Source organism: Staurois parvus, unplaced genomic scaffold, assembly GCF_062004578.1.
Source record: "Staurois parvus isolate SC_StPar_1 unplaced genomic scaffold, SC_StPar_1.0 ptg002388l, whole genome shotgun sequence".
NCBI classification, from domain to species: Eukaryota; Metazoa; Chordata; class Amphibia; order Anura; family Ranidae; genus Staurois; species Staurois parvus.
This window is the reverse complement of record NW_028320184.1, coordinates 1-23,980: the sequence shown is the minus strand read 5'-3', so window position 1 is coordinate 23,980 and position 23,980 is coordinate 1. Positions and strand designations below refer to the sequence as shown.

General features: G+C 49.9%; 1 protein-coding gene across 1 annotated transcript; it reads left to right on the top strand.

Moving 5' to 3' along the window:
* The first annotated feature begins 573 nt into the window (after positions 1-573).
* On the top strand, positions 574-22,638 carry LOC149431138 (kinetochore protein Spc25-like). The gene is made up of 5 exons (XM_089665873.1): positions 574-687; positions 6,782-6,930; positions 13,824-13,889; positions 15,481-15,627; positions 22,478-22,638. The coding sequence occupies exons 2-5, from the start codon at positions 6,789-6,791 to the stop codon at positions 22,636-22,638; spliced, it is 516 nt and encodes a 171-aa protein (XP_089521999.1). The 5' UTR covers positions 574-687; positions 6,782-6,788.
* Positions 22,639-23,980: the final 1,342 nt, after the last annotated feature.

The window sequence follows — 23,980 nt, the reverse complement described above, 5'->3', positions numbered from 1 at the left end:
CCCTGACAATTGTCCGCAACTCTGTGCAACGTACAAAGAAATTTTGATTGGTCGCAGCAATCCCAAAGTCTCAGCACCACCAAAGTACGCCCCCCGTGAATGTAGGGGTACACAGGTACGGCACTGGTGAATGTAGGGGTACACGGGTACACCTCCGGTGAATGTATGGGTACACAGGTACGGCATCGGTGAATGTAGGGGTACATGGGTACGCCGCCGGTGAATGTAGGGGTACACGGGTACAACTCCGGTGAATGTAGGGGTACATGGGTACGGCATCGGTGAATGTAGGGGTACACGGGTACGCCTCCGGTGAATGTAGGGGTACACCGGTACGCCTCCGGTGAATGTAGGGGTACACGGGTCCTGGCAGGAATGGGGCAGCGTAGCCGGGGTGGGAAGTGTTGGATAGTATGAAGAAGCCCAGAGGAGAAACATGATAAAAGCAACAGCAAGAGAATGTAACCTCTGCTATCGGCAGCTCATTTAGCATAAAAAATGCTCTCAGCCGTTAACAATGTAAAGGAACAAAACAAAACAAAACTGGCATTTGCCCTTAACAAAGATGGCGGCGCTAGACCGCCCGCCCAGCCTCGGCTATAGGCTCTGGCTGTGACTGTGAATCGGTGGTTGACGCTACGGACTGCGGGACGTCACTGTTCTCCCGCGAGCTGCAGTTTGAAAAGGGTGAGTGGAGGAGAGGGATGTGGAGCCGGTACCGGGAGGAGGCGGCAGCGAAGTGATAGGGCAGAGGGGGGCGGTGTTGTTAGGGGTAACAGGTCTGTCGGGGGATTATTCATCCATAGCGGTGTGTACTTGGGGGGGGGGGGGAGGGGGGAGTCAGTGACCCCAGTATGGGGGGCGCTGTGCTCCGGGATGTATGACGCGCCTGTCTTTCCTGTACCGCCAATCAGGACCCTCCGCCAGCGCTGTGCGATAATACCACCCCCTTCCCATGTGACCGAGGTCTGATAGGGTGGGCGGGGGCAGGATAATAGGGAATGGAGGGGATTACAGTGGTTGTAGACCCTCATATATACCCAGTGCAGTGACTGGCCTCAGGTGATACACAGAGATGAAACAAATCCTCCTACATGAGTTGTACATGTTTATCTGCACTCTCTTTCCTCTACAGCTGTTCAAAGTCCAGAATTTATAAAGCTTGTCTGAGACTTAAAAAAAAGGGGTTGGAGAGCAGAACTTATGCACTGCAGAGCTCAGTTAGGAGAGCTCTGAGAGCTGATTGGAGGGAAGGGACCCCCTCCACACAGCACACAGAAACACAGCCGAGGCTGTCAATCAGTTGGAGGTCCCTCCCCTGTCACCTTTTGTCTCTTGGTGTCAGGAAAACTTGTCAGAAGTGACTCATGCAGATAGCAGAGGAAGGAAGCAGCATACAGAAATGACACGTTGTGCTCTGGACTGAGACAAGCACACACTATAGAGCAGCAATGGGCAAACTACGGCCCGGCGGACCTTTTAATCCGGCCCGCGGAGCTAGGCTCCTCTCACAGTCCGCCCTGAAGACCGGTGTAGCATGAAAATCTGTCTCCTATGAGGATCTGTCCCCCTCGACGTATCTGCGCATGTGCCGGAGATCGCCGATCGGCTGCTAATGCCTGAAACTGGCACATGCGCAGATACGTCGAGGGGGACAGATCCTCATAGGAGACAGATTTTCATGCTACACCGGAACGGCGCAGGAACACGGCGAGAGGAACGTGCGGAGCAAAGGTAAGTGAATTGACACAGGGGGGGGCTTGGGGACTTAATATGGGGGATGAATTAATATGGGGAATGAATTACTATATGGGGAATGAATTACTATAGGGGGGATGAATTACTATGGGGGATGAATTACTATAGGGGGGATGAATTACTATAGGGGGGATGAATTACTATATGGGGGATTAATTACTATGCTTACTATGGGGGAATATTACTATACTTACTATGGATGACACATACACATCATTCATCTACTCTTGGTCCGGCCCCCGGGTCCAATATATGAACCCATTGCGGCCCTCAAGTTAAAAAGTTTGCCCACCCCTGCTCTAGAGGGATATGCTTTGTTTATATTTCATGTCTGAAGTTTACAACCACTGTAAGAGGAAATGGAGTCATAGGATGGGGGGGGGGGATTATTAGGAAATAGTATAATAGGACAGACTGGAGGAGGGGATAGAGGGGCATCATTAGGGAATGGAGGGGTAATAGTATAGACTAGTGGTGGTGGAGGGTTATAATAGGGAATGGAGGGGTAATAGGACAGACTGGGGGGGTCAGTATTAGGGAATGGAGGGGTATTAGGACAGACTGGGGGGGTCAGTATTACGGAATGGAGGGGTAATAGGACAGACTAGGGGTGGGGGTCAGTATTAGGGAATGGAGGGGTAATAGGACAGTCTGGGGGGGGGGGGTGGGATCAGTATTAGGGAATGGAGGGGTAACAGGACAGACTAGGGGTGGGGGTCAGTATTAGGGAATGGAGGGGTAATAGGACAGACTAGGGGTGGGGGTCAGTATTAGGGAATGGAGGGGTAATAGGAGAGACTGGGGGGGGGGGGGGGTGGGATCAGTATTGGGGAATGGAGGGGTAATAGGACAGACTGGGGGGGGGGGGTGGGATCAGTATTAGGGAATGGAGGGGTAATAGGACAGACTGGGGGTGGGGGTCAGTATTAGGGAATGGAGTGGTAGTAGGACAGACTGGGGGTGGGGGGTGGGGTAAGTATTAGGGAATGGAGGGGTAATAGGACAGACTGGGGGAGGGGGTCAGTATTAGGGAATGGAGGGGTAATAGGACAGCCTGGGGGTGGGGTTAGTATTAGGAAATGGAGAGGTGATAGGACAGACTGGGGGGGTGGGATCAGTATTAGGGAACGGAGGGGTGATAGAGCAGAATGGGGGGGGGGGGTCAGTATTAGGGAAGGAAGGGGTAATAGGACAGACTGGGGGGGTGGGGTCAGTATTAGAGAATGGAGGGGTAATCGGACAGACTGGGGGGGTGGGGTCAGTATTCGGTAATGGAGGGGTAATCGGACAGACTGGGGGGGTGGGGTCAGCATTAGGGAATGGAGGGGTAATAGGACAGTCTGGGGTGGGGGTTAGTATTAGGGAATGGAGGGGTAATAGGACAGACTGGGGGTGGGGTCAGTATTAGGGAATGGAGGGGTAATAGGACAGACTGGGGTGGGGGTCAGTATTAGGGAATGGAGGGGTAATAGGACAGACTGGGGGTGGGGTCAGAATTAGGGAATGGAGGGGTAATAGGACAGACTAGGGGTGGGGTCAGTATTAGGGAATGGAGGGGTAATAGGACAGACTAGGGGTGGGGGTCAGTATTAGGGAATGGAGGGGTAATAGGAGAGACTGGGGGGGGGGGGTGGGATCTGTATTGGGGAATGGAGGGGTAATAGGACAGACTGGGGGGGGGGGGGGGTGGATCAGTATTAGGGAATGGAGGGGTAATAGGACAGACTGGGGGTGGCGGTCAGTATTAGGGAATGGAGTGGTAGTAGGACAGACTGGGGGTGGGGGGTGGGGTAAGTATTAGGGAATGGAGGGGTAATAGGACAGACTGGGGGTGGGGGTCAGTATTAGGGAATGGAGTGGTAGTAGGACAGACTGGGGGAGGGGGTCAGTATTAGGGAATGGAGGGGTAATAGGACAGACTGGGGGAGGGGGTCAGTATTAGGGAATGGAGGGGTAATAGGACAGCCTGGGGGTGGGGTTAGTATTAGGGAATGGAGGGGTGATAGGACAGACTGGGGGGGTGGGATCAGTATTAGGGAACGGAGGGGTGATAGGACAGACTGGGGGTGGGGTCAGTATTAGAGAATGAGGGGTAATAGGACAGACTGGGGGGGTGGGGTCAGTATTAGGGAACGGAGGGGTAATAGGGCAGAATGGGGGGGGGGGGGGTCAGTATTAGGGAAGGAAGGGGTAATAGGACAGACTGGGGGGGTGGGGTCAGTATTAGAGAATGGAGGGGTAATCGGACAGACTGGGGGGGTGGGGTCAGTATTCGGTAATGGAGGAGTAATAGGACAGTCTGAGGGTGGGGTCAGCATTAGGGAATGGAGGGGTAATAGGACAGTCTGGGGTGAGGGTCAGTATTAGGGAATGGAGGGGTAATAGGACAGACTGGGGGTGGGGTCAGTATTAGGGAATGGAGGGGTAATAGGACAGACTGGGGTGGGGGTCAGTATTAGGGAATGGAGGGGTAATAGGACAGACTGGGGGTGGGGTCAGTATTAGGGAATGGAGGGGTAATAGGACAGACTGGGGGTGGGGTCAGTATTAGGGAATGGAGGGGTAATAGGACAGACTTGGGGTGGGGTCAGTATTAGGGAATGGAGGGGTGATAAGACAGACTGGGGGTGGGGTCAGTATTAGAGACTGAGGGGTAATAGGACACACTGGGGGTGGGGTCAGTATTAGGGAGCGGAGAGGTAATCGGACAGACTGGGGTTGGGGTCAGTATTAGGCAACAGAGGGGTAATAGGACAGACTGGGGGGGTGGGGTCAGTATTAGAGAATGGAGGGGTAATCGGACAGACTGGGGGTGGGGTCAGTATTCGGTAATGGAGGAGTAATAGGACAGTCTGAGGGTGGGGTCAGCATTAGGGAATGGAGGGGTAATAGGACAGTCTGGGGGAGGGGGCAGTATTAGGGAATAGAGGGGCAATAGGACAGACTTTGGGGGTGGGGTTAGTATTAAGGAAGGGAGGTGTAATAGGACAGTCTGGGGGAGGGGGTCAGCATTAGGGAATGGAGGGGTAATAGGACAGTCTGGGGTGGTGGGGTTAGTATTAGGGAATGGAGGGGTAATAGGACAGACTGGGGTGGGGGTCAGTATTAGGAAATGGAGGGGTAATAGGACAGACTGGGGGTGGGGTCAGTATTAGGGAAGAGAGGGGTAATAGGACAGACTGGGGGTGGGGTCAGTATTAGGGAATGGAGGGGTAATAGGACAGACTGGGGGTGGGGTCAGTATTAGGGAATGGAGGGGTAATCGGACAGACTGGGGGAGGGGGTCAGCATTAGGGAATGGAGGGGTAATCGGACAGACTGGGGGAGGGGGTCAGCATTAGGGAATGGAGGGGTAATAGGACAGTCTGGGGTGGTGGGGTTAGTATTAGGGAATGGAGGGGTAATAGGACAGACTGGGGTGGGGGTCAGTATTAGGAAATGGAGGGGTAATAGGACAGACTGGGGGTGGGGTCAGTATTAGGGAAGAGAGGGGTAATAGGACAGACTGGGGGTGGGGTCAGTATTAGGGAATGGAGGGGTAATAGGACAGACTGGGGGTGGGGTCAGTATTAGGGAATGGAGGGGTAATAGGACAGACTGGGGGTGGGGTAAGTATTAGGGAATGGAGGGGTGATAAGACAGACTGGGGGTGGGGTCAGTATTAGAGAATGAGGGGTAATAGGACACATTGGGGGTGGGGTCAGTATTAGGGAGCGGAGAGGTAATCGGACAGACTGGGGTTGGGGTCAGTATTAGGCAATAGAGGGGTAATAGGACAGACTGGGGGGGTGGGGTCAGTATTAGAGAATGGAGGGGTAATCGGACAGACTGGGGGGGTGGGGTCAGTATTAGAGAATGGAGGGGTAATCGGACAGACTGGGGGGGTGGGGTCAGTATTCGGTAATGGAGGAGTAATAGGACAGTCTGGGGGAGGGGGGAAGTATTAGGGAATGGAGGGGCAATAGGACAGACTTTGAGGGTGGGGTTAGTATTAAGGAAGGGAGGGGTAATAGGACAGTCTGGGGAAGGGGGTCAGCATTAGGGAATGGAGGGGTAATAGGACAGTCTGGGGTGGTGGGGTTAGTATTAAGGAATGGAGGGGTAATAGGAAAGACTGGGGGTGGGGGTCAGTATTAGGGAATGGAGGGGTAATAGGACAGACTGGGGGTGGGGTCAGTATTAGGGAAGGGAGGGGTAATAGGACAGTCTGGGGTGGTGGGGTTAGTATTAAGGAATGGAGGGGTAATAGGACAGTCTGGGGTGGGGGTCAGTATTAGGAAATGGAGGGGTAATAGGACAGACTGGGGGTGGGGTCAGTATTACGGAATGGAGGGGTAATAGGACAGACTGGTGGTGAGGTATTAGAATGGTATCTTCCTCTGGGCCCCCCGTGGAGAAGTTCTGGCGTCACTAGGAAGTGGGGGAGGGGGTACAGTGTGGTATATAACAAATGTAACTCCCCACACTCTACCCCGGTGTGTATTGGATGTGTGGGGAGGATTGGTGCTTTGGTTGGAATTCCTATAAGCCCGACACTGTATATCTTGTAGATTGAGCCGGCCCTCCACCATGGAACTGCACCAATCACTTTTACTGCAGAACAGAGTAGTACATCACAAGTGCAGCCTGCTTACGTGTTTCTTCCTGCGAAGGGCCTTAATCATAGCTGGTGATAGCCATGATTAAGGCTGTTTTCAGGCAGAAACATGTAAGTGGACAGCACATGTGACGTTTTACCTGTTTAGCAATAAAGTGTTCTGTACGGTTCCATGGTGGAGTTCCAGCTTATCCTACAGGATCCAGTGTGGTAGATAACCTGTCCAGTCTAGTGTATTATTGATCTCGGTATGATGTGTTTGGGGAGCGGTTATCTCTGTCTTGGGGGGGGGGGGGGGGGGTGGCGGCCATTTTCCCCCATTACATGTGCAGGTTCAGTTTCCTCCTCTGTGTTAGCTCTGTACTGTTCCCCTTGGCGGGGTCGGACGGCCTCACTCTCACACACCTCATTGTCTCTCCTTTTCAGGTTCACCATGGCTGCCAAGATGGACGACGAGCAGGCTTTATTCTCCTGTATGCAGGAATTCCGGAGCCGCTTCGTCAGTCAGAGCAACGAGGAGAAATCCATCCAGGAGGAGAGGGATGTGTACAAGGAGTCTCTGAAGGAGCTCTCAGGTGATCCGTCCGCTCCCACCCCCTCTCCAACGGCCGTCCATCCACCCAGGTCTTTCCCTGTGGTGACCTATCCAGCTAAGTGGAGTGAAACAATAAATGTGGATTGTGAAGGGATCGCTCTGCCTACCCAGCAAGATGTTGGACATGGCCCAGTGCTGATGGGATCGGTGGATTCATTCACATGAGCTGTACACACACAGGATCAGAATAGGAAGCTTATTACAGTATCTCCCAGAAGTAAGTCCATCCCTCACATTTCTGTCAATATTTGATTCTCTCTTTTCATGTGACAACACTGAAGAAATTACACTTTGCTACAATGTGACGTAGTCAGTGTACAGCTTGTATAACATGTAAATTTGCTGTCCCCTCACACACCGCCATTAATGTCTAAACCGCTGGCAACAAAAGTGAGTCCACCCCTAAGTGACAAGGTCCAAATTGGGCCCAATTAGCCATTTTCCCTCCACGGTGTCATGTGACTCGTTTGTTACAAGGTCTCTCATACTGGTCACTGGAAGTTCAACATGGCACCTCATGGCAAAGAACTCTGAGGATCTGAAAAAAAGAATTGCTGCTCCACATAAAGATGGCCTAGGCTATAAGAAGATTGCCAAGACCCTGAAACTGAGCTGCAGCATGGTGGCCAAGACCATACAGCGGTTTAACAGGACAGGTTCCACTCAGGACAGGCCTTGCCATGGTCAACCAAAGAAGTTGAGTGCACGTGCTCAGCGTCATATCCAGAGGTTGTCTTTGGGAAATAGACGTATGAGTGCTGCCAGCATTGCTGCAGAGGGTGAAGGGGTGGGGTGGGGGTCAGCCTGTCAGTGCTCAGACCATACGCCACACACTGCATCAAATTGGTCTGCATGGCTGTTGTCCCAGAAGGAAGCCTCTTCTAAAGATGATGCACAAGAAAGCCACAAACAGTTTGCTGAAGACAAGCAGACTAAGGACATGGATTACTGGAACCATGTCCTGTGGTTTGATGACAACAAGATCAACTGATTTGGTCCAGATGGTGTCAAGCGTGTGTGGCGGCAGCCAGGTGAGGAGTACAAAGACAAGTGTGTCTTGCCTACAGTGAAGCATGGTGGTGGGGATGTCATGGTCTGGGGCTGCATGAGTGCTGCCACCACTGGGGGGGCTACAGTTCATTGAGGGAACCATGAATGACAACATGTACTGTGCCATACTGAAGCAGAGCATGATCCCCTCCCTTCGGAGACTGGGCCGCAAGACAGTATTCCAACATAATGACCCCAAACACACCTCCAAGACGACCACTGCCTTGCTAAAGAAGCTGAGGGTGAAGGTGATGGACTGGCCAAGCATGTCTCCAGACCTAAACCCTATTGAGCATCTGTGGGGCATCCTCAAATGGAAGGTGGAGGAGCGCAAGGTCTCTAGCATCCACCAGCTCCGTGATGGAGGAGTGGAAGAGGACTGCAGTGGCAACCTGTGAAGCTCTGGTGACCTCCATGCCCAAGAGGGTTAAGGCAGAGCTGGAAAATAATGGCGGACACACAAAATATTGACACTTTGGGCCCAATTTGGACCTTGTCACTTAGGGGTGGACTCACATTTGTTGCCAGCGGTTTAGACATTAATGGCGGTGTGTTGAGTTATTTTGAGGGGAGAGCAAATTTAGGGATGCACCGAAACATTTTGCCGATAGGAAAAATTTAGCTGATACAGGAGACTGTGTGTACTGCAGTTGTGAGGGGGGGTGGACGGCGGAGAAAGGCAGGAGAGGAGCAGAGCGTATACAGTGACTGGATGTCACTATATGTCAGTGCCAGTTTTAAAATATAATTACCAGCTTTTTTTTTTTTTCTTCACTATAGCTCAGAGAATCAGCTGTCGCCTTCCCCCAGCTAAAAGAAACAAAGTTTCCTTCTAGTTTCTTTCCGCGAATTAAATAAACAATGTTTCCTTTTAGTTTGTTTTGAGTTAAAAGAAACAATGTTTCCCTTTAGTTTCTTTCCTGAGATAAAAGAAACAGTTTCCTTTAGCTCTGGGGAAAGTGACAGCTAATTCTGCGAGCTAGAAAAAAAAAAAAAGCTGGAAATTGCATTTAAAAATCGGCACTGACATATAGTGACAGCCAGTGAGGGTTTGGCAGGAGAATTTTCATTTCAATGCACCACTAACAAATGTGTACTGTTATACAAGCTGTACACTGACTACGTCACATTGTAGCAAAGTGTCATTTCTTCAGTGTTGTCACATGAAAATATAGAATCAAATATTTACACAAATGTGAGGGGTGGGCTCACTTCTGGGAGATGCTGTATGTGAATGGCTCTGATCAGTGATCAGATCTCTTCTATTCCTTGTCTGAAAAGTGCAAGATCAAAAAAATGAACCCAAACTGCTCATGGCAACGTTCATTCAAAACTATACAAAGCAGCTGGCAGGAAAATGAATTAATTAGAACAGGGGTCTCCAAACTGTGGCCCCTTGGGCTGTATCTGGCATTCTACAAGATTTGCACAGATTGAGGATTCAGGTGAGCAGAGGCTGCCTATGGTCTCCTCTTCTACTGTCTGACCTCGCCCCCCCTGCAGTCTCCAGTGGAGGTTCCCCGGCTGGGTTGTCATCATTATAGAGGGCGCACCAGCCTAGAGCATTACCTTCGTATACACTTTATTAATAAAAGCAAGTAATAAACTCACAAACACACGGGGGGTTGATTTACTAAACCTGCAGGGTGCAAAATCTGGTGCAGCTCTGCATAGAAACTAATCCGCTTCCAGGTTTTATTTTCAAAGCTTAATTGAACAAGCTGAAGCTAGAAGCTGATTGGTTACCGCAGCTGCATCAGATTCTGAGTGCTCCAGTTTTAGTAACTCCCCTCCATAGTGTCAACAGCACGGGAAGACCCTTCAGCGTCCAATATGGCTAATGCATTTCGAGGGGCAGCCCCTCTTCCTCAGAGCCAAAAGTCATTAATCTTTTGGCTCTGAGGAAGAGGAGCTGCCCCTCGAAACACATTGTAGTCAACCCTGATGGAGACCCTGATGTTGGGTGGACTGATTGGGGCCCTGACGTAGGGGGAATCTGATGGGGTCCCTGACGCAGGGGGAATCTGATGGGGGCCCTGACGCAGGGGATATCTGATGGGGGCCCTGACGCAGGGGATATCTGATGGGGGCCCTGACGCAGGGGATATCTGATGGGGGCCCTGACGCAGGGGATATCTGATGGGGGCCCTGACGCAGGGGATATCTGATGGGGGCCCTGACGCAGGGGATATCTGATGGGGGCCCTGACGCAGGGGATATCTGATGGGGGCCCTGACGCAGGGGATATCTGATGGGGGCCCTGACGCAGGGGATATCTGATGGGGGCCCTGACGCAGGGGATATCTAATGGGGGCCCTGACGCAGGGGATATCTGATGGGGGCCCTGACGCAGGGGATATCTGATGGGGGCCCTGACGCAGGGGATATCTGATGGGGGGGCCCTGACGCAGGGGATATCTGATGGGGGGGCCCTGACGCAGGGGATATCTGATGGGGGGCCCTGACGCAGGGGATATCTGATGGGGGGCCCTGACGCAGGGGATATCTGATGGGGGGCCCTGACGCAGGGGATATCTGATGGGGGGCCCTGACGCAGGGGATATCTGATGGGGGGCCCTGACGCAGGGGATATCTGATGGGGGGCCCTGACGCAGGGGATATCTGATGGGGGGCCCTGACGCAGGGGATATCTGATGGGGGGCCCTGACGCAGGGGATATCTGACGGGGGGCCCTGACGCAGGTTGGAATCTGACGGGGGGCCCTGACGCAGGTTGGAATCTGACGGGGGGCCCTGACGCAGGTTGGAATCTGACGGGGGGCCCTGACGCAGGGGGGAATCTGACGGGGGGCCCTGACGCAGGGGGGAATCTGACGGGGGGGCCCTGACGCAGGGGGGAATCTGACGGGGGGGCCCTGACGCAGGGGGGAATCTGACGGGGGGGCCCTGACGCAGGGGGGAATCTGACGGGGGGGCCCTGACGCAGGGGGGAATCTGACGGGGGGGCCCTGACGCAGGGGGGAATCTGACGGGGGGGCCCTGACGCAGGGGGGAATCTGACGGGGGGGCCCTGACGCAGGGGGGAATCTGACGGGGAGGACACATTTATTTATATAAATGACTTTATCTTTGACCCCTGAATATGTAAAAAATTTACGATGTGACGTTTCTTCTGAAAAGTTTGAAGCCCCCTGATTTAGAAGATGATGCTTGGAAAGTGTGCAGCACCTACCACTGTTTTTCTCCTGGGCACTTTCTATGTATCATCTTCTAAATAATGAATTTTGGTAATTTACTGTTTTTAAGCCGTAAAGAAGGCAGGGAAAGTTTTGTACCACCCAAAACGCGCTAGTGCGAATTAACATCCGTGTTAAAGTGACACTAAACAATATCCATTTTGTCATGAAATTGTTCCTTACTATGTTTTTCTGCCTCCTTGTTACATGCTCCGTGAGCTCCCAATCCTCTCCTTTTACTCCTCACCCCCTCAGGAAGTCAGATCGTAGAGACAAAAAAGGGAATTTGCAGATTTTGGTGAGGCTGAGAGGAAAAGGAACTTTTTAAAGTTAGGAATGCATATTTGAATAGAATATATGGCTGCAGCAGCTTGAAAAGAGCACAGACATAGCCCAGTGGAAAATTCAGAGACAAAAAATACACGGTGATGAGCTGGGCGGGGGTGAGTGTTGAAGTGTCAGCAGTAGGAAGAGAAACGGCAGCACACTGATCTTCCAGTGAGGAGATGTGGAGGGGGGGGGGTGTCAGCAGAAGTCTGAACATTGGCGTACAGGCGGACTGGGCGTAAAATGCAAAGAAGCAAACTGACCACACTGGGATGGATGTGCTTCAAAGGCCTGGTGTGGTCAGTTTGAATTAGGAAAGCAGGGGGACCGGCAAGATCACCAGGTTTTTCACATGGAAGCAAAGCAAAAGAGAATGCTTGTATTATTAAAATCCCTTTTAACCTCTTGCTACTCACGTAATGCATATGTACGGCCACTATGAGGGTGGGCTTTAAAACCCACATGCCGCACATACTTAAAAAACCCTCCCTGGATCCCACCGACCTAAAAAACCTTAGACCCATCTCCCTGCTGCCATTCTCATCCAAACTCTTTGAGCGCTTAGCCTATAATCGCCTAAGCTCCCACCTCACCGACAACAACCTCCTTGACCCCCTACAATCTGGCTTCCGTCCCCTACACTCCACCGAAACCGCCCTACTCAAAATCACTAATGACCTGCTAACCGCCAAAGCCAATGGCCACTACTCAGTGCTCCTACTCCTCGACCTCTACACTGCTTTTGACACAATCGATCACCCCCTCCTCCTCAAAAAACTACACTCTTTTGGCCTCAGAGACTCTGCTCTCTCCTGGCTCTCTTCCTATCTATCACAACGCTCTTTCAGTGTTACCTGTAACGCTGCCACCTTCCCCTCACCCCCCCTCTCTGTTGGGGTCCCTCAAGGTTCTGTCCTCGGGCCCCTTCTCTTCTCCATCTACACCTTCTCCCTTGGCCAACTGATACGCTCCCAGGGCTTCAACTACCATCTCTATGCTGATGACACTCAAATTTATCTCTCTACCCCCCACCTCACCCCTTCAGTCTCCGCCCGAATCACCTGCCTACTGATCGACGTGTCGGATTGGATGTCACTCCACTTCCTCAAATTAAACCTTGCCAAAACCGAGCTCCTAGTTCCCCCCCACCCCCGACCTCTCCATCACGACCAACAACGCCACCATCAGCCCCACCCTGCAAGCCAGAGTACTAGGTGTCATTCTAGACTCCAATCTATCTTTCCAGCCCCAGATCCATTCGCTGACAAATTCATGCAGACTCCACCTCTGCAACATCACCAAAATATGCCCGTTCCTAACTCCTGAAACTAAAAAGCAGCTCATTCACTCCCTCATTATATCATGACTTGACTACTGCAACTCCCTCCTCGCCAGCCTACCCCAACACAGGCTATCCCCGCTTCAGTCTATCCTGAATTCTGCGGCCAGACTCATCTACCTTACCAACCGCTCCGTATCCGCCACCCCCCTCTGCCAATCCCTCCACTGGCTTCCGATTGCCCAACGCATAAAATTCAAAATATTAACATTGATGTACAAAGCCATTCATAACGCTGCCCCAAACTACATCACCAACCTGATATCCATCTACCACCCAAAACGTACTCTCCGCTCCTCACAAGACCTCCTTCTCTCTAGTTCCCTGGTCTCCTCCTCCCATGCCCATCTCCAGGACTTCTCCAGGGCTTCCCCCATCCTCTGGAACTCACTACCCCAATCCATCAGACTGTCACCTTCCCTCCTCACCTTTAGGCGCACCCTGAAAACCCATCTCTTCAGAGAAGCCTACCCCTTACTCACTTAACAGCCGATCTCCTCCACCCCCACAGCCACTTCCTCCTGTACCACTATCCCCTCCCTCCTAGATTGTAAGCTCCAAGGAGCAGGGCCCTCGAACCCTCATGTATCGCATTGTTACTGTACTGTCTCGTGTACTGACTCCCACTATAATGTACAGCGCTGAGCAAACCGTTGGCGCTATATAAATCCTGTATAATAATATGTCCATGTTGTGCCCATTGTCCAAGCTATCAAAGACCGCTCCCAGTCTGTACTAATGATCAGGAGTCAGCAGGACCAGCTCCTAATCATGTGACTGCCAATCACAGTGGTGATTGGCCGATTCTCCAACTCAATCTCCTCCCGGGTCGGGCATACAGATCATAGAGATGCTGGGGCTGGGTGGGAGGGGTTAATACAAGTACATGATAACACATCAGAAATATGCAGAGTTCGGGTAACATACCATTTAATTATCATTCTTTCTCTTTACTTTGCAGACGTTTGGGCTAGAAAATACAGAGAAGGCGAGCTGATGATTGAGAAGGCTCTGGAGCTCAGAAAAGGTGAGCCAATGGACTTTGTCGGGCTTCTAGTAGGAAGAGTGGCAGAATATGGTCATTTCTGAAAGCTGAAAATTGGCCTGGGCAGGTAGGGGGTAAAAGTGCCCGGTATTGAAGTGGTTAAAGTGAATTTTCACCCTCCATTGCATGATCCCTGCTCCCCTCCTTTTTGGTCTTCTTTTTTTTTTTTTTTTTTTTTTTAAATGTCCTTGTATGTCATTCGTCTAGGCTCCCTATGCCTCCTGGGATATGCACATCACACATCCCAGGAGGCAAAGGCTATCATTCACTAAAAGAGGAGAGGGCGGGCCTAGCAGCACATCATTGGGAGGTGTGCTGACTGAACCCAGAACTGGAGCGGGGGAGGGGGGGACGATTCACACTGTATGTGTCTATGGATGCAAACAGCCCAGCTTGGGAGCATGCCTGCATGGAGGTTGTTCCTTAGCATACAGCTTGCTGAATAGGTGGAGAGAGATGGCGGGGGACTCCAGAAAGTAACCACCCATCACACAGAGCAGGTAAGTATACCATATTTTTATTTTAACCACTTCCTATCCGGCCCATGTATATAAATGGCCGGATGGGAGCAGTGCAGGGGCAGGTTGCTGTTCATAAACTGTACCCGCCATTTTAGCCTGTGTGCGCTCCCTGGGAGCGCGTGGCACTGAGATCCTGTGCCCACTGTGTCAGGAGGACACAGCGGAACAGCGATCGCTGTACGGGATCTCTGTGTGAGGTCCTGATCATGTGATCACTGATTAGCCAATTGGTGATCAATTAATAGTAATAAGCAAGATGTCACTTGCTGACATCATTGCTTACTACATGTGAAATCTGTGAATAATCAAGGAGATCACATGGTACAGGGCTATTTACAACAGCTTTGTACCATGTGACAAGCTGTGACCAATCACAGTTCACACAGTATTTCTCAAGAATGCAGCCAGAGAGAAGGAGAAATTATTTCTTTTACAGCCTTTATGGGTGTAAAAGCAATCGATGTAAAAAAAAAAAAAAATCTTCATTTTCACCCCCCCCAAGTAGTACAGTGTCACTATGGTGACACCGCACTGCTAGAGTGACAGTATGTAAAAAAAAAAAAAAACATAATAAAAATGTAAAAAAATTGTTTGAAAAATTATAATTTTTGGTTATAAACTAATTTGGGTTATTTTTTTTTTTTTTTACTAAAAAGATAGCTGAATAAATTTTGGCCAAGATTTATGAAGATTTATTTATTTGCAAAATTTTATAAGAAAAACACTTTTTTAAAAAAATTTTTGGACTTTTTCATTTTATATAGCAAAAAAAAATAAAAATCCCAGCGGTGAATAAATACCACTAAAAGTTTTATCTGTCTCAAAAAAAAATGCTAAAAAATTCATATGGGTACAGTGTTGCATGACCGCGCAATTGTCATTCAAAGTGTGACAGCGCTGAAAGCTAAAAATTGGCCTGGACAGGAAGGGGGTGGAAGTGTCTGGACTTGAAGCGGTTAATTAAAAAAAAAATAAAAAATAAAAGCTTTACAGTCACTTTAATGATGGAAATCCTGCTGTGAGATGAAATGTGTTCTTATTCCTGTACGTAGATGTGGATCGGCAGAACAAGCGCATCGAGGAGAAGCAGGAGGACATCCTGCGGGAGGTGGCCAAGCTGAAGGACAATGAGAAGCAGGGTGAAGATCTGGCTATGCACATCCAGACGTTCCGGGAAGAGCTGAACAAGAAGAAGGACTGTAGGTTCTATGCTGGAGCTCAGTGAGCTCAGGGTTGGGGTCTCAATACCAGATGCATGTACGTGTTCCCGAATGCACACATTGGGACCAGCAGCTGCTTCATCCCAATGGACATGAATGGGAATGCACTTGGATGCATGGAACACTTGTGCATACTATGTGGGCAAAAGATGGCCCTTCACCACAGGTGTAGGCATAGGTACACCCATACGATCGAGGCCTTGAAGTCTGTAGCTCCTTATGTACAGCAGTAACATTAAGCAGGCCAAACGTGGGTCGAATTCCGAACGATTTTTCGAGCGACAATCGTTTTGTAATCCGATGGTGCCACCAATGATTTAGAAAATCGGTCGTTTTTCACACATTTTCCAGCATGACCAATAAACGAAATGAGGCGGAACCACGAAAATCGGCCGGTGCCATTGTTCCACTAACAAAACGAAAATCGGCCGATTTTATTCTTGGGTCTGATTTTCAAACGAATGTATGTATGGCCTAACATTGCACCGCGATCCACTGATTTGTTTATTTTCTTTGACCACTCCAGCAGCCGAACATTTTACCCCATTCATGACCAGGTGGTTTTTTGTTTTTTTTTGCTATTCTGCACTGCAATACTTTAACAGGCAATTGCGCGGGCGTGCAACGCTGTATACAAAGGAAATTTCTATAATGTTTTGCACAAATAGTGCTTTCTTTTGGCAGTATTTGATCACCACTGAGTTTTTTTTTTTTTTTTATTATATAAGTGAAAAAAGACTGAAAATTTTTAAAAGAAAACATATCCAATGTAGTAATAATTATAAATTCAGGCCAAAATGTATTCTGCTACATGACTTTGGTAAAAAAAAAAAAAAAAATCCCAATCACTGTTTATTATTTAGTTTGTAGGAGAGTTATATCGTCCACAAACTATGATATATATATATATATATATATATTTGAAAATTGATCAGTCTTGATGTACTGACGGGCGATCTCAATTCTTGAGACCCTTAAAATGTCAGGACAGTACAAATATCCCCCAAATGACCCCTTTTTTGGAAAGTAGACAGTCTGACGTATTTAGTAACAGGCATAGCAAGTTTTGTCACAGATTTTTGGAAAATGAAGAAATTTAAAATGTTCTTCAGTGCAGTATCGCATCTTGAGATCACTGGTGTGGCGGTGATGAGGGACACTGACTGGTCACAGAATGTTAAAAATAAAGAAATAATATAATTTTTTATTCAGAATTTAAATTTTTTTTTTTTAATTTTGTTTTAATTAATTTTTTAAGACTTTCATCTGAGTAGTTAGTTACATTGTACTACTCTTGGGGGGTGATCAGGGATTTTTTTTTTTTTTAATGCACTTTGATTGTTGGTCATGAATTGGTTACATTCATGACAGTTCAGAATACTAGTGATCTGTGATTGGCTACAGCTAATCGCATGGCACAGGGTGCTGTGATTGGTCCAGGTACCATGTGATAGCTGTGGGGTAATCACAGCTCACTAGTACCAGCAGCAAAGCTGTTATGAATGAAATTCATTCCTAACAGCGTTGTTATGAATGGGAAGGGGAGGGGGAGGACTATGCTCCCCAGTGTCAGTATAGGCAAAATGACATTGCCAGTACACGCCACCCGCCCGCATTAAAAGTGCTGTGGGCAGTCAGCACGTGGTTAACATACAGTGTGTGTGTGTGTATATGTAATATACCGTATTTTTCGCTCCATAAGACGCACTTTTTTCCCCCCAAAAAGGGGGGAAAATGTCAGTGCGTCTTATGGAGCGAATATGGAGCGGTCGGTCCGGTATTTCCACCGCCGCCGTGTCAGAATACCGGGCCGGCCGCTCAGCTCTGCAGCGGGACCTTACCTGTTCCTCTATCCAGCAAGTGCGCTGTCTTCCCGGCTTCTGTAGTGTGGGCGCTCAGCTTCACAGCCGGGTGCGCATGCGCAAGAAGCGGTGCTCTTTGTGAATGGTAAGGTGGCACCTAGGACACATGACAGGTCCCAGAAGCCGCCGGACCAATCGCAAAGCGCAGCGCTTCTCGCTCATGCGCACTGGGCACCCGGCTTTCAAGCTGAGCGCCCACACTACAGAAGCCGGGAAGACAGCGCGCCGCTGGATAGAGGAACAGGTAAGATCAAAGAACAACTCCGCGGAAGTAAGAGCGGGTACCTGTCAAATTCAGGTACCCGCTCCCCCCCCCCCCCTCCCCAAAGGTCAGCAGTCATCTCCTGTACTGTCCGCAGTCTCTGGTCATCTCCTGTACTGTCCGCAGTCTCTGGTCATCTCCTGTACTGTCCGCAGTCTCTGGTCATCTCCTGTACTGTCCGCAGTCTCTGGTCATCTCCTGTACTGTCCGCAGTCTCTGGTCATCTCCTGTACTGTGTCCGCAGTCTCTGGTCATCTCCTGTACTGTCCGCAGTCTCTGGTCATCTCCTGTACTGTGTCCGCAGTCTCTGGTCATCTCCTGTACTGTCCGCAGTCTCTGGTCATCTCCTGTACTGTGTCCGCAGTCTCTGGTCATCTCCTGTACTGTGTCCGCAGTCTCTGGTCATCTCCTGTACTGTGTCCGCAGTCTCTGGTCATCTCCTGTACTGTGTCAGCAGTCTCTGGTCATCTCCTGTACTGTGTCCGCAGTCTCTGGTCATCTCCTGTACTGTGTCCGCAGTCTCTGGTCATCTCCTGTACTGTGTCCGCAGTCTCTGGTCATCTCCTGTACTGTGTCCGCAGTCTCTGGTCATCTCCTGTACTGTGTCCGCAGTCTCTGGTCATCTCCTGTACTGTGTCCGCAGTCTCTGGTCATCTCCTGTACTGTGTCCGCAGTCTCTGGTCATCTCCTGTACTGTGTCCGCAGTCTCTGGTCATCTCCTGTACTGTGTCCGCAGTCTCTGGTCATCTCCTGTACTGTGTCCGCAGTCTCTGGTCATCTCCTGTACTGTGTCCGCAGTCTCTGGTCATCTCCTGTACTGTGTCCGCAGTCTCTGGTCATCTCCTGTACTGTGTCCGCAGTCTCTGGTCATCTCCTGTACTGTGTCCGCAGTCTCTGGTCATCTCCTGTACTGTGTCCGCAGTCTCTGGTCATCTCCTGTACTGTGTCCGCAGTCTCTGGTCATCTCCTGTACTGTGTCCGCAGTCTCTGGTCATCTCCTGTACTGTGTCCGCAGTCTCTGGTCATCTCCTGTACTGTGTCCGCAGTCTCTGGTCATCTCCTGTACTGTGTCCGCAGTCTCTGGTCATCTCCTGTACTGTGTCCGCAGTCTCTGGTCATCTCCTGTACTGTGTCCGCAGTCTCTGGTCATCTCCTGTACTGTGTCCGCAGTCTCTGGTCATCTCCTGTACTGTGTCCGCAGTCTCTGGTCATCTCCTGTACTGTGTCCGCAGTCTCTGGTCATCTCCTGTACTGTGTCCGCAGTCTCTGGTCATCTCCTGTACTGTGTCCGCAGTCTCTGGTCATCTCCTGTACTGTGTCCGCAGTCTCTGGTCATCTCCTGTACTGTGTCCGCAGTCTCTGGTCATCTCCTGTACTGTGTCCGCAGTCTCTGGTCATCTCCTGTACTGTGTCCGCAGTCTCTGGTCATCTCCTGTACTGTGTCCGCAGTCTCTGGTCATCTCCTGTACTGTCCCCGCAGTCTCTGGTCATCTCCTGTACTGTCCCCGCAGTCTCTGGTCATCTCCTGTACTGTCCCCGCAGTCTCTGGTCATCTCCTGTACTGTCCCCGCAGTCTCTGGTCATCTCCTGTACTGTCCCCGCAGTCTCTGGTCATCTCCTGTACTGTCCCCGCAGTCTCTGGTCATCTCCTGTACTGTCCCCGCAGTCTCTGGTCATCTCCTGTACTGTCCCCGCAGTCTCTGGTCATCTCCTGTACTGTCCCCGCAGTCTCTGGTCATCTCCTGTACTGTCCCCGCAGTCTCTGGTCATCTCCTGTACTGTCCCCGCAGTCTCTGGTCATCTCCTGTACTGTCCCCGCAGTCTCTGGTCATCTCCTGTACTGTCCCCGCAGTCTCTGGTCATCTCCTGTACTGTCCCCGCAGTCTCTGGTCATCTCCTGTACTGTCCCCGCAGTCTCTGGTCATCTCCTGTACTGTCCCCGCAGTCTCTGGTCATCTCCTGTACTGTCCCCGCAGTCTCTGGTCATCTCCTGTACTGTCCCCGCAGTCTCTGGTCATCTCCTGTACTGTCCCCGCAGTCTCTGGTCATCTCCTGTACTGTCCCCGCAGTCTCTGGTCATCTCCTGTACTGTCCCCGCAGTCTCTGGTCATCTCCTGTACTGTCCCCGCAGTCTCTGGTCATCTCCTGTACTGTCCCCGCAGTCTCTGGTCATCTCCTGTACTGTCCCCGCAGTCTCTGGTCATCTCCTGTACTGTCCCCGCAGTCTCTGGTCATCTCCTGTACTGTCCCCGCAGTCTCTGGTCATCTCCTGTACTGTCCCCGCAGTCTCTGGTCATCTCCTGTACTGTCCCCGCAGTCTCTGGTCATCTCCTGTACTGTCCCCGCAGTCTCTGGTCATCTCCTGTACTGTCCCCGCAGTCTCTGGTCATCTCCTGTACTGTCCCCGCAGTCTCTGGTCATCTCCTGTACTGTCCCCGCAGTCTCTGGTCATCTCCTGTACTGTCCCCGCAGTCTCTGGTCATCTCCTGTACTGTGTCCGCAGTCTCTGGTCATCTCCTGTACTGTGTCCGCAGTCTCTGGTCATCTCCTGTACTGTGTCCGCAGTCTCTGGTCATCTCCTGTACTGTGTCCGCAGTCTCTGGTCATCTCCTGTACTGTGTCCGCAGTCTCTGGTCATCTCCTGTACTGTGTCCGCAGTCTCTGGTCATCTCCTGTACTGTGTCCGCAGTCTCTGGTCATCTCCTGTACTGTGTCCGCAGTCTCTGGTCATCTCCTGTACTGTGTCCGCAGTCTCTGGTCATCTCCTGTACTGTGTCCGCAGTCTCTGGTCATCTCCTGTACTGTGTCCGCAGTCTCTGGTCACCTCCTGTACTGTGTCCGCAGTCTCTGGTCACCTCCTGTACTGTGTCCGCAGTCTCTGGTCACCTCCTGTACTGTGTCCGCAGTCTCTGGTCACCTCCTGTACTGTGTCCGCAGTCTCTGGTCACCTCCTGTACTGTGTCCGCAGTCTCTGGTCACCTCCTGTACTGTGTCCGCAGTCTCTGGTCACCTCCTGTACTGTGTCCGCAGTCTCTGGTCACCTCCTGTACTGTGTCCGCAGTCTCTGGTCACCTCCTGTACTGTGTCCGCAGTCTCTGGTCACCTCCTGTACTGTGTCCGCAGTCTCTGGTCACCTCCTGTACTGTGTCCGCAGTCTCTGGTCACCTCCTGTACTGTGTCCGCAGTCTCTGGTCACCTCCTGTACTGTGTCCGCAGTCTCTGGTCACCTCCTGTACTGTGTCCGCAGTCTCTGGTCACCTCCTGTACTGTGTCCGCAGTCTCTGGTCACCTCCTGTACTGTGTCCGCAGTCTCTGGTCACCTCCTGTACTGTGTCCGCAGTCTCTGGTCACCTCCTGTACTGTGTCCGCAGTCTCTGGTCACCTCCTGTACTGTGTCCGCAGTCTCTGGTCACCTCCTGTACTGTGTCCGCAGTCTCTGGTCACCTCCTGTACTGTGTCCGCAGTCTCTGGTCACCTCCTGTACTGTGTCCGCAGTCTCTGGTCACCTCCTGTACTGTGTCCGCAGTCTCTGGTCACCTCCTGTACTGTGTCCGCAGTCTCTGGTCACCTCCTGTACTGTGTCCGCAGTCTCTGGTCACCTCCTGTACTGTGTCCGCAGTCTCTGGTCACCTCCTGTACTGTGTCCGCAGTCTCTGGTCACCTCCTGTACTGTGTCCGCAGTCTCTGGTCACCTCCTGTACTGTGTCCGCAGTCTCTGGTCACCTCCTGTACTGTGTCCGCAGTCTCTGGTCATTCCCTGTACTGTGTCCGCAGTCTCTGGTCATCCCCTGTACTGTGTCCGCAGTCTCTGGTCATCCCCTGTACTGTGTCCGCAGTCTCTGGTCATCCCCTGTACTGTGTCCGCAGTCTCTGGTCATGTCCTGTACTGTGTCCGCAGTCTCTGGTCATCTCCTGTACTGTGTCCGCAGTCTCTGGTCACCTCCTGTACTGTGTCCGCAGTCTCTGGTCACGTCCTGTACTGTGTCCGCAGTCTCTGGTCATCTCCTGTACTGTGTCCGCAGTCTCTGGTCATGTCCTGTACTGTGTCCGCAGTCTCTGGTCATGTCCTGTACTGTGTCCGCAGTCTCTGGTCATCTCCTGTACTGTGTCCGCAGTCTCTGGTCATCTCCTGTACTGTGTCCGCAGTCTCTGGTCATCTCCTGTACTGTGTCTGCAGTCCATTAGTTCAGAATATTTTTTTTCCTGTTTTCAGCCTCTAAAACCTAGGTGCGTCTTATGGAGCAAAAATACGGTATATCAAACTGCATTAAAAAAAATTATATATTATAATTTTATATTTATATATAAAATTATAATATATAATTTTTTTTTAATGCACTTTGATTGTTGGTCATGAATTGGTTACATTTGTGACAGTTCAGAATACTAGTGATCTGTGATTGGCTATAGCTAATCACATGGCACAGGGTGCTGTGCCACCTGCCCACATTAAAAGTGCTGTGGGCAGTCTGCACGTGGTTAACATATACAGTGTGTGTGTATGTTTTATTTATATATATATATATTTATATATTTATTTATTTATTTTGCAATTTAAATTTTTTTTTAATTTCTTTTTGCAAGTTTGATATTTTTTAGTTATTTATTTAAGTTTAGTGGAGTGAGTCCTTGGCTGCAGTTCATATTTGAGGCAGGTACAAAGGATCGTTCAGACTCCTAATAGGATTTCCATTTCTATTTTCAGTGGCGCTGGCTAGTAAGAAAGCTAACAAAGAAAAACTGAAGGAACTTCAGAAATCTGCAGAATTATTTAAAGATCGCCTGGGACTGGAGATCCGGAAACTTCGTGGTATGTACAACCCTGAAAGAGATCCATGGCAGCAGTGTGCGGGCTGCGACTCCTGATCTCCTTTAAAAAATATTCCTGTACTGAGTCTTTGACGCAGGACAAGCATGCACCCAGTGAAGTCAAGGCTTCTGACCTTCTTACTTGCTCCAGGATGGTGGCTTATAAGTACTGATTCCAAATGACTGTATGATAGCAATAGAACTAGCCTCTTTAGAAAAGGAGCTCCTCCTTGGGACTGGTTCTTGGAGGATAGATCAGGTGAATTATTTTGAAGTTTAGTCCACCAACCAGATGCCCGTTTAGTGACTGATTGGTGAGCAGAATACCTATCGGGTCAGCCGGACTTGTAAACTTCAGTTAAAAACGTTTCTCTATTTTGTAGCTGAGCTGTTTAGGTCCCTATGTGATGGTGATGAAGGGTCACTTCTGTCTTACACTCTTAATGTCCCACTACAGTCCCAGCATGTTATTGTATTCATAGGGCTTTGACATTCCGCAGTGTTATACAGAGAACACTGAACCCGTCACATCAGTCTCTGCACCGGAGGAGCTGACACTCTAATGTCCCACTACAGTCACACACTATTATTATACATTTACTGTATATAGCTCTGACATATACCGCAGTGCTGTACAGAGAAAACTGAACCCGTCACATCAGTCTCTGCACCAGAAGAGCTGACATTCTAATGCCCCACCACAGTCACACTCTTTTATTATACATTTACATAGCTCTGACATTCTGCAGTGTTTTACAGAGATCACTGAGCCATTCTTATCAGTCTCTGCATCAGAGGAGCTTACACTCTAATGTTCCAGTACCGTCACACGTGGAGAAATCGGCCTAGTCGGAGTATACCTGTAAAAAGTTTATATATATATATATATATATATATATATATATATATATATATATATATATATATATAGTAATTGAACTCTAGGACCCCAATGCTACTGGGCAAAAATTCTAACCAATGTGGTGCCCTGATGTATGTTCTTGTATCTGAAACCTGGTGCTGAGAAGCCTTCCCACAGCAACCAATTGGATCATGCTACCACCGGAATAATGCAGTTGGAGAATAAAAGCAGGGATCTGATCTCTTGGGAAACAGACACGCTTTTCTCTTTTTATTTTCTTTTTTTTTTCTCCTCTCTTCTCTTTTTTTTTTTTTTTTTTTTTTCTTTTCTCTTTTTTCTCTATAGTTTTCTTTTTTTTCTCCTAATATTATTTTTCTTTTCCTTTTTTTCCTCAATATTATTTTTCTTTTTTTTTCTTGTTACTTTAATTTCTTTTTTCTTTTATTCTTTCTCCTCTCCTCTCTCCTCCCCTTTTTTTTTTTTTTTCTTTTTTCTTCTCTCTCCCTCTCTCTCTCTCCCCTCTCTCTCCCCCTCTCC

Excerpts from the sequence above, each read along its gene's own strand:
- LOC149431138 (XM_089665873.1), top strand. The coding sequence starts at position 6,789 with ATGGCTGCCAAGATGGACGACGAGCAGGCTTTATTCTCCTGTATGCAG. Across the intron at positions 6,931-13,823 it reads GTCTCTGAAGGAGCTCTCAG|ACGTTTGGGCTAGAAAATAC; the intron begins GTGATCCGTCCG and ends TTTACTTTGCAG. Across the intron at positions 15,628-22,477 it reads GCTGAACAAGAAGAAGGACT|TGGCGCTGGCTAGTAAGAAA; the intron begins GTAGGTTCTATG and ends TTCTATTTTCAG.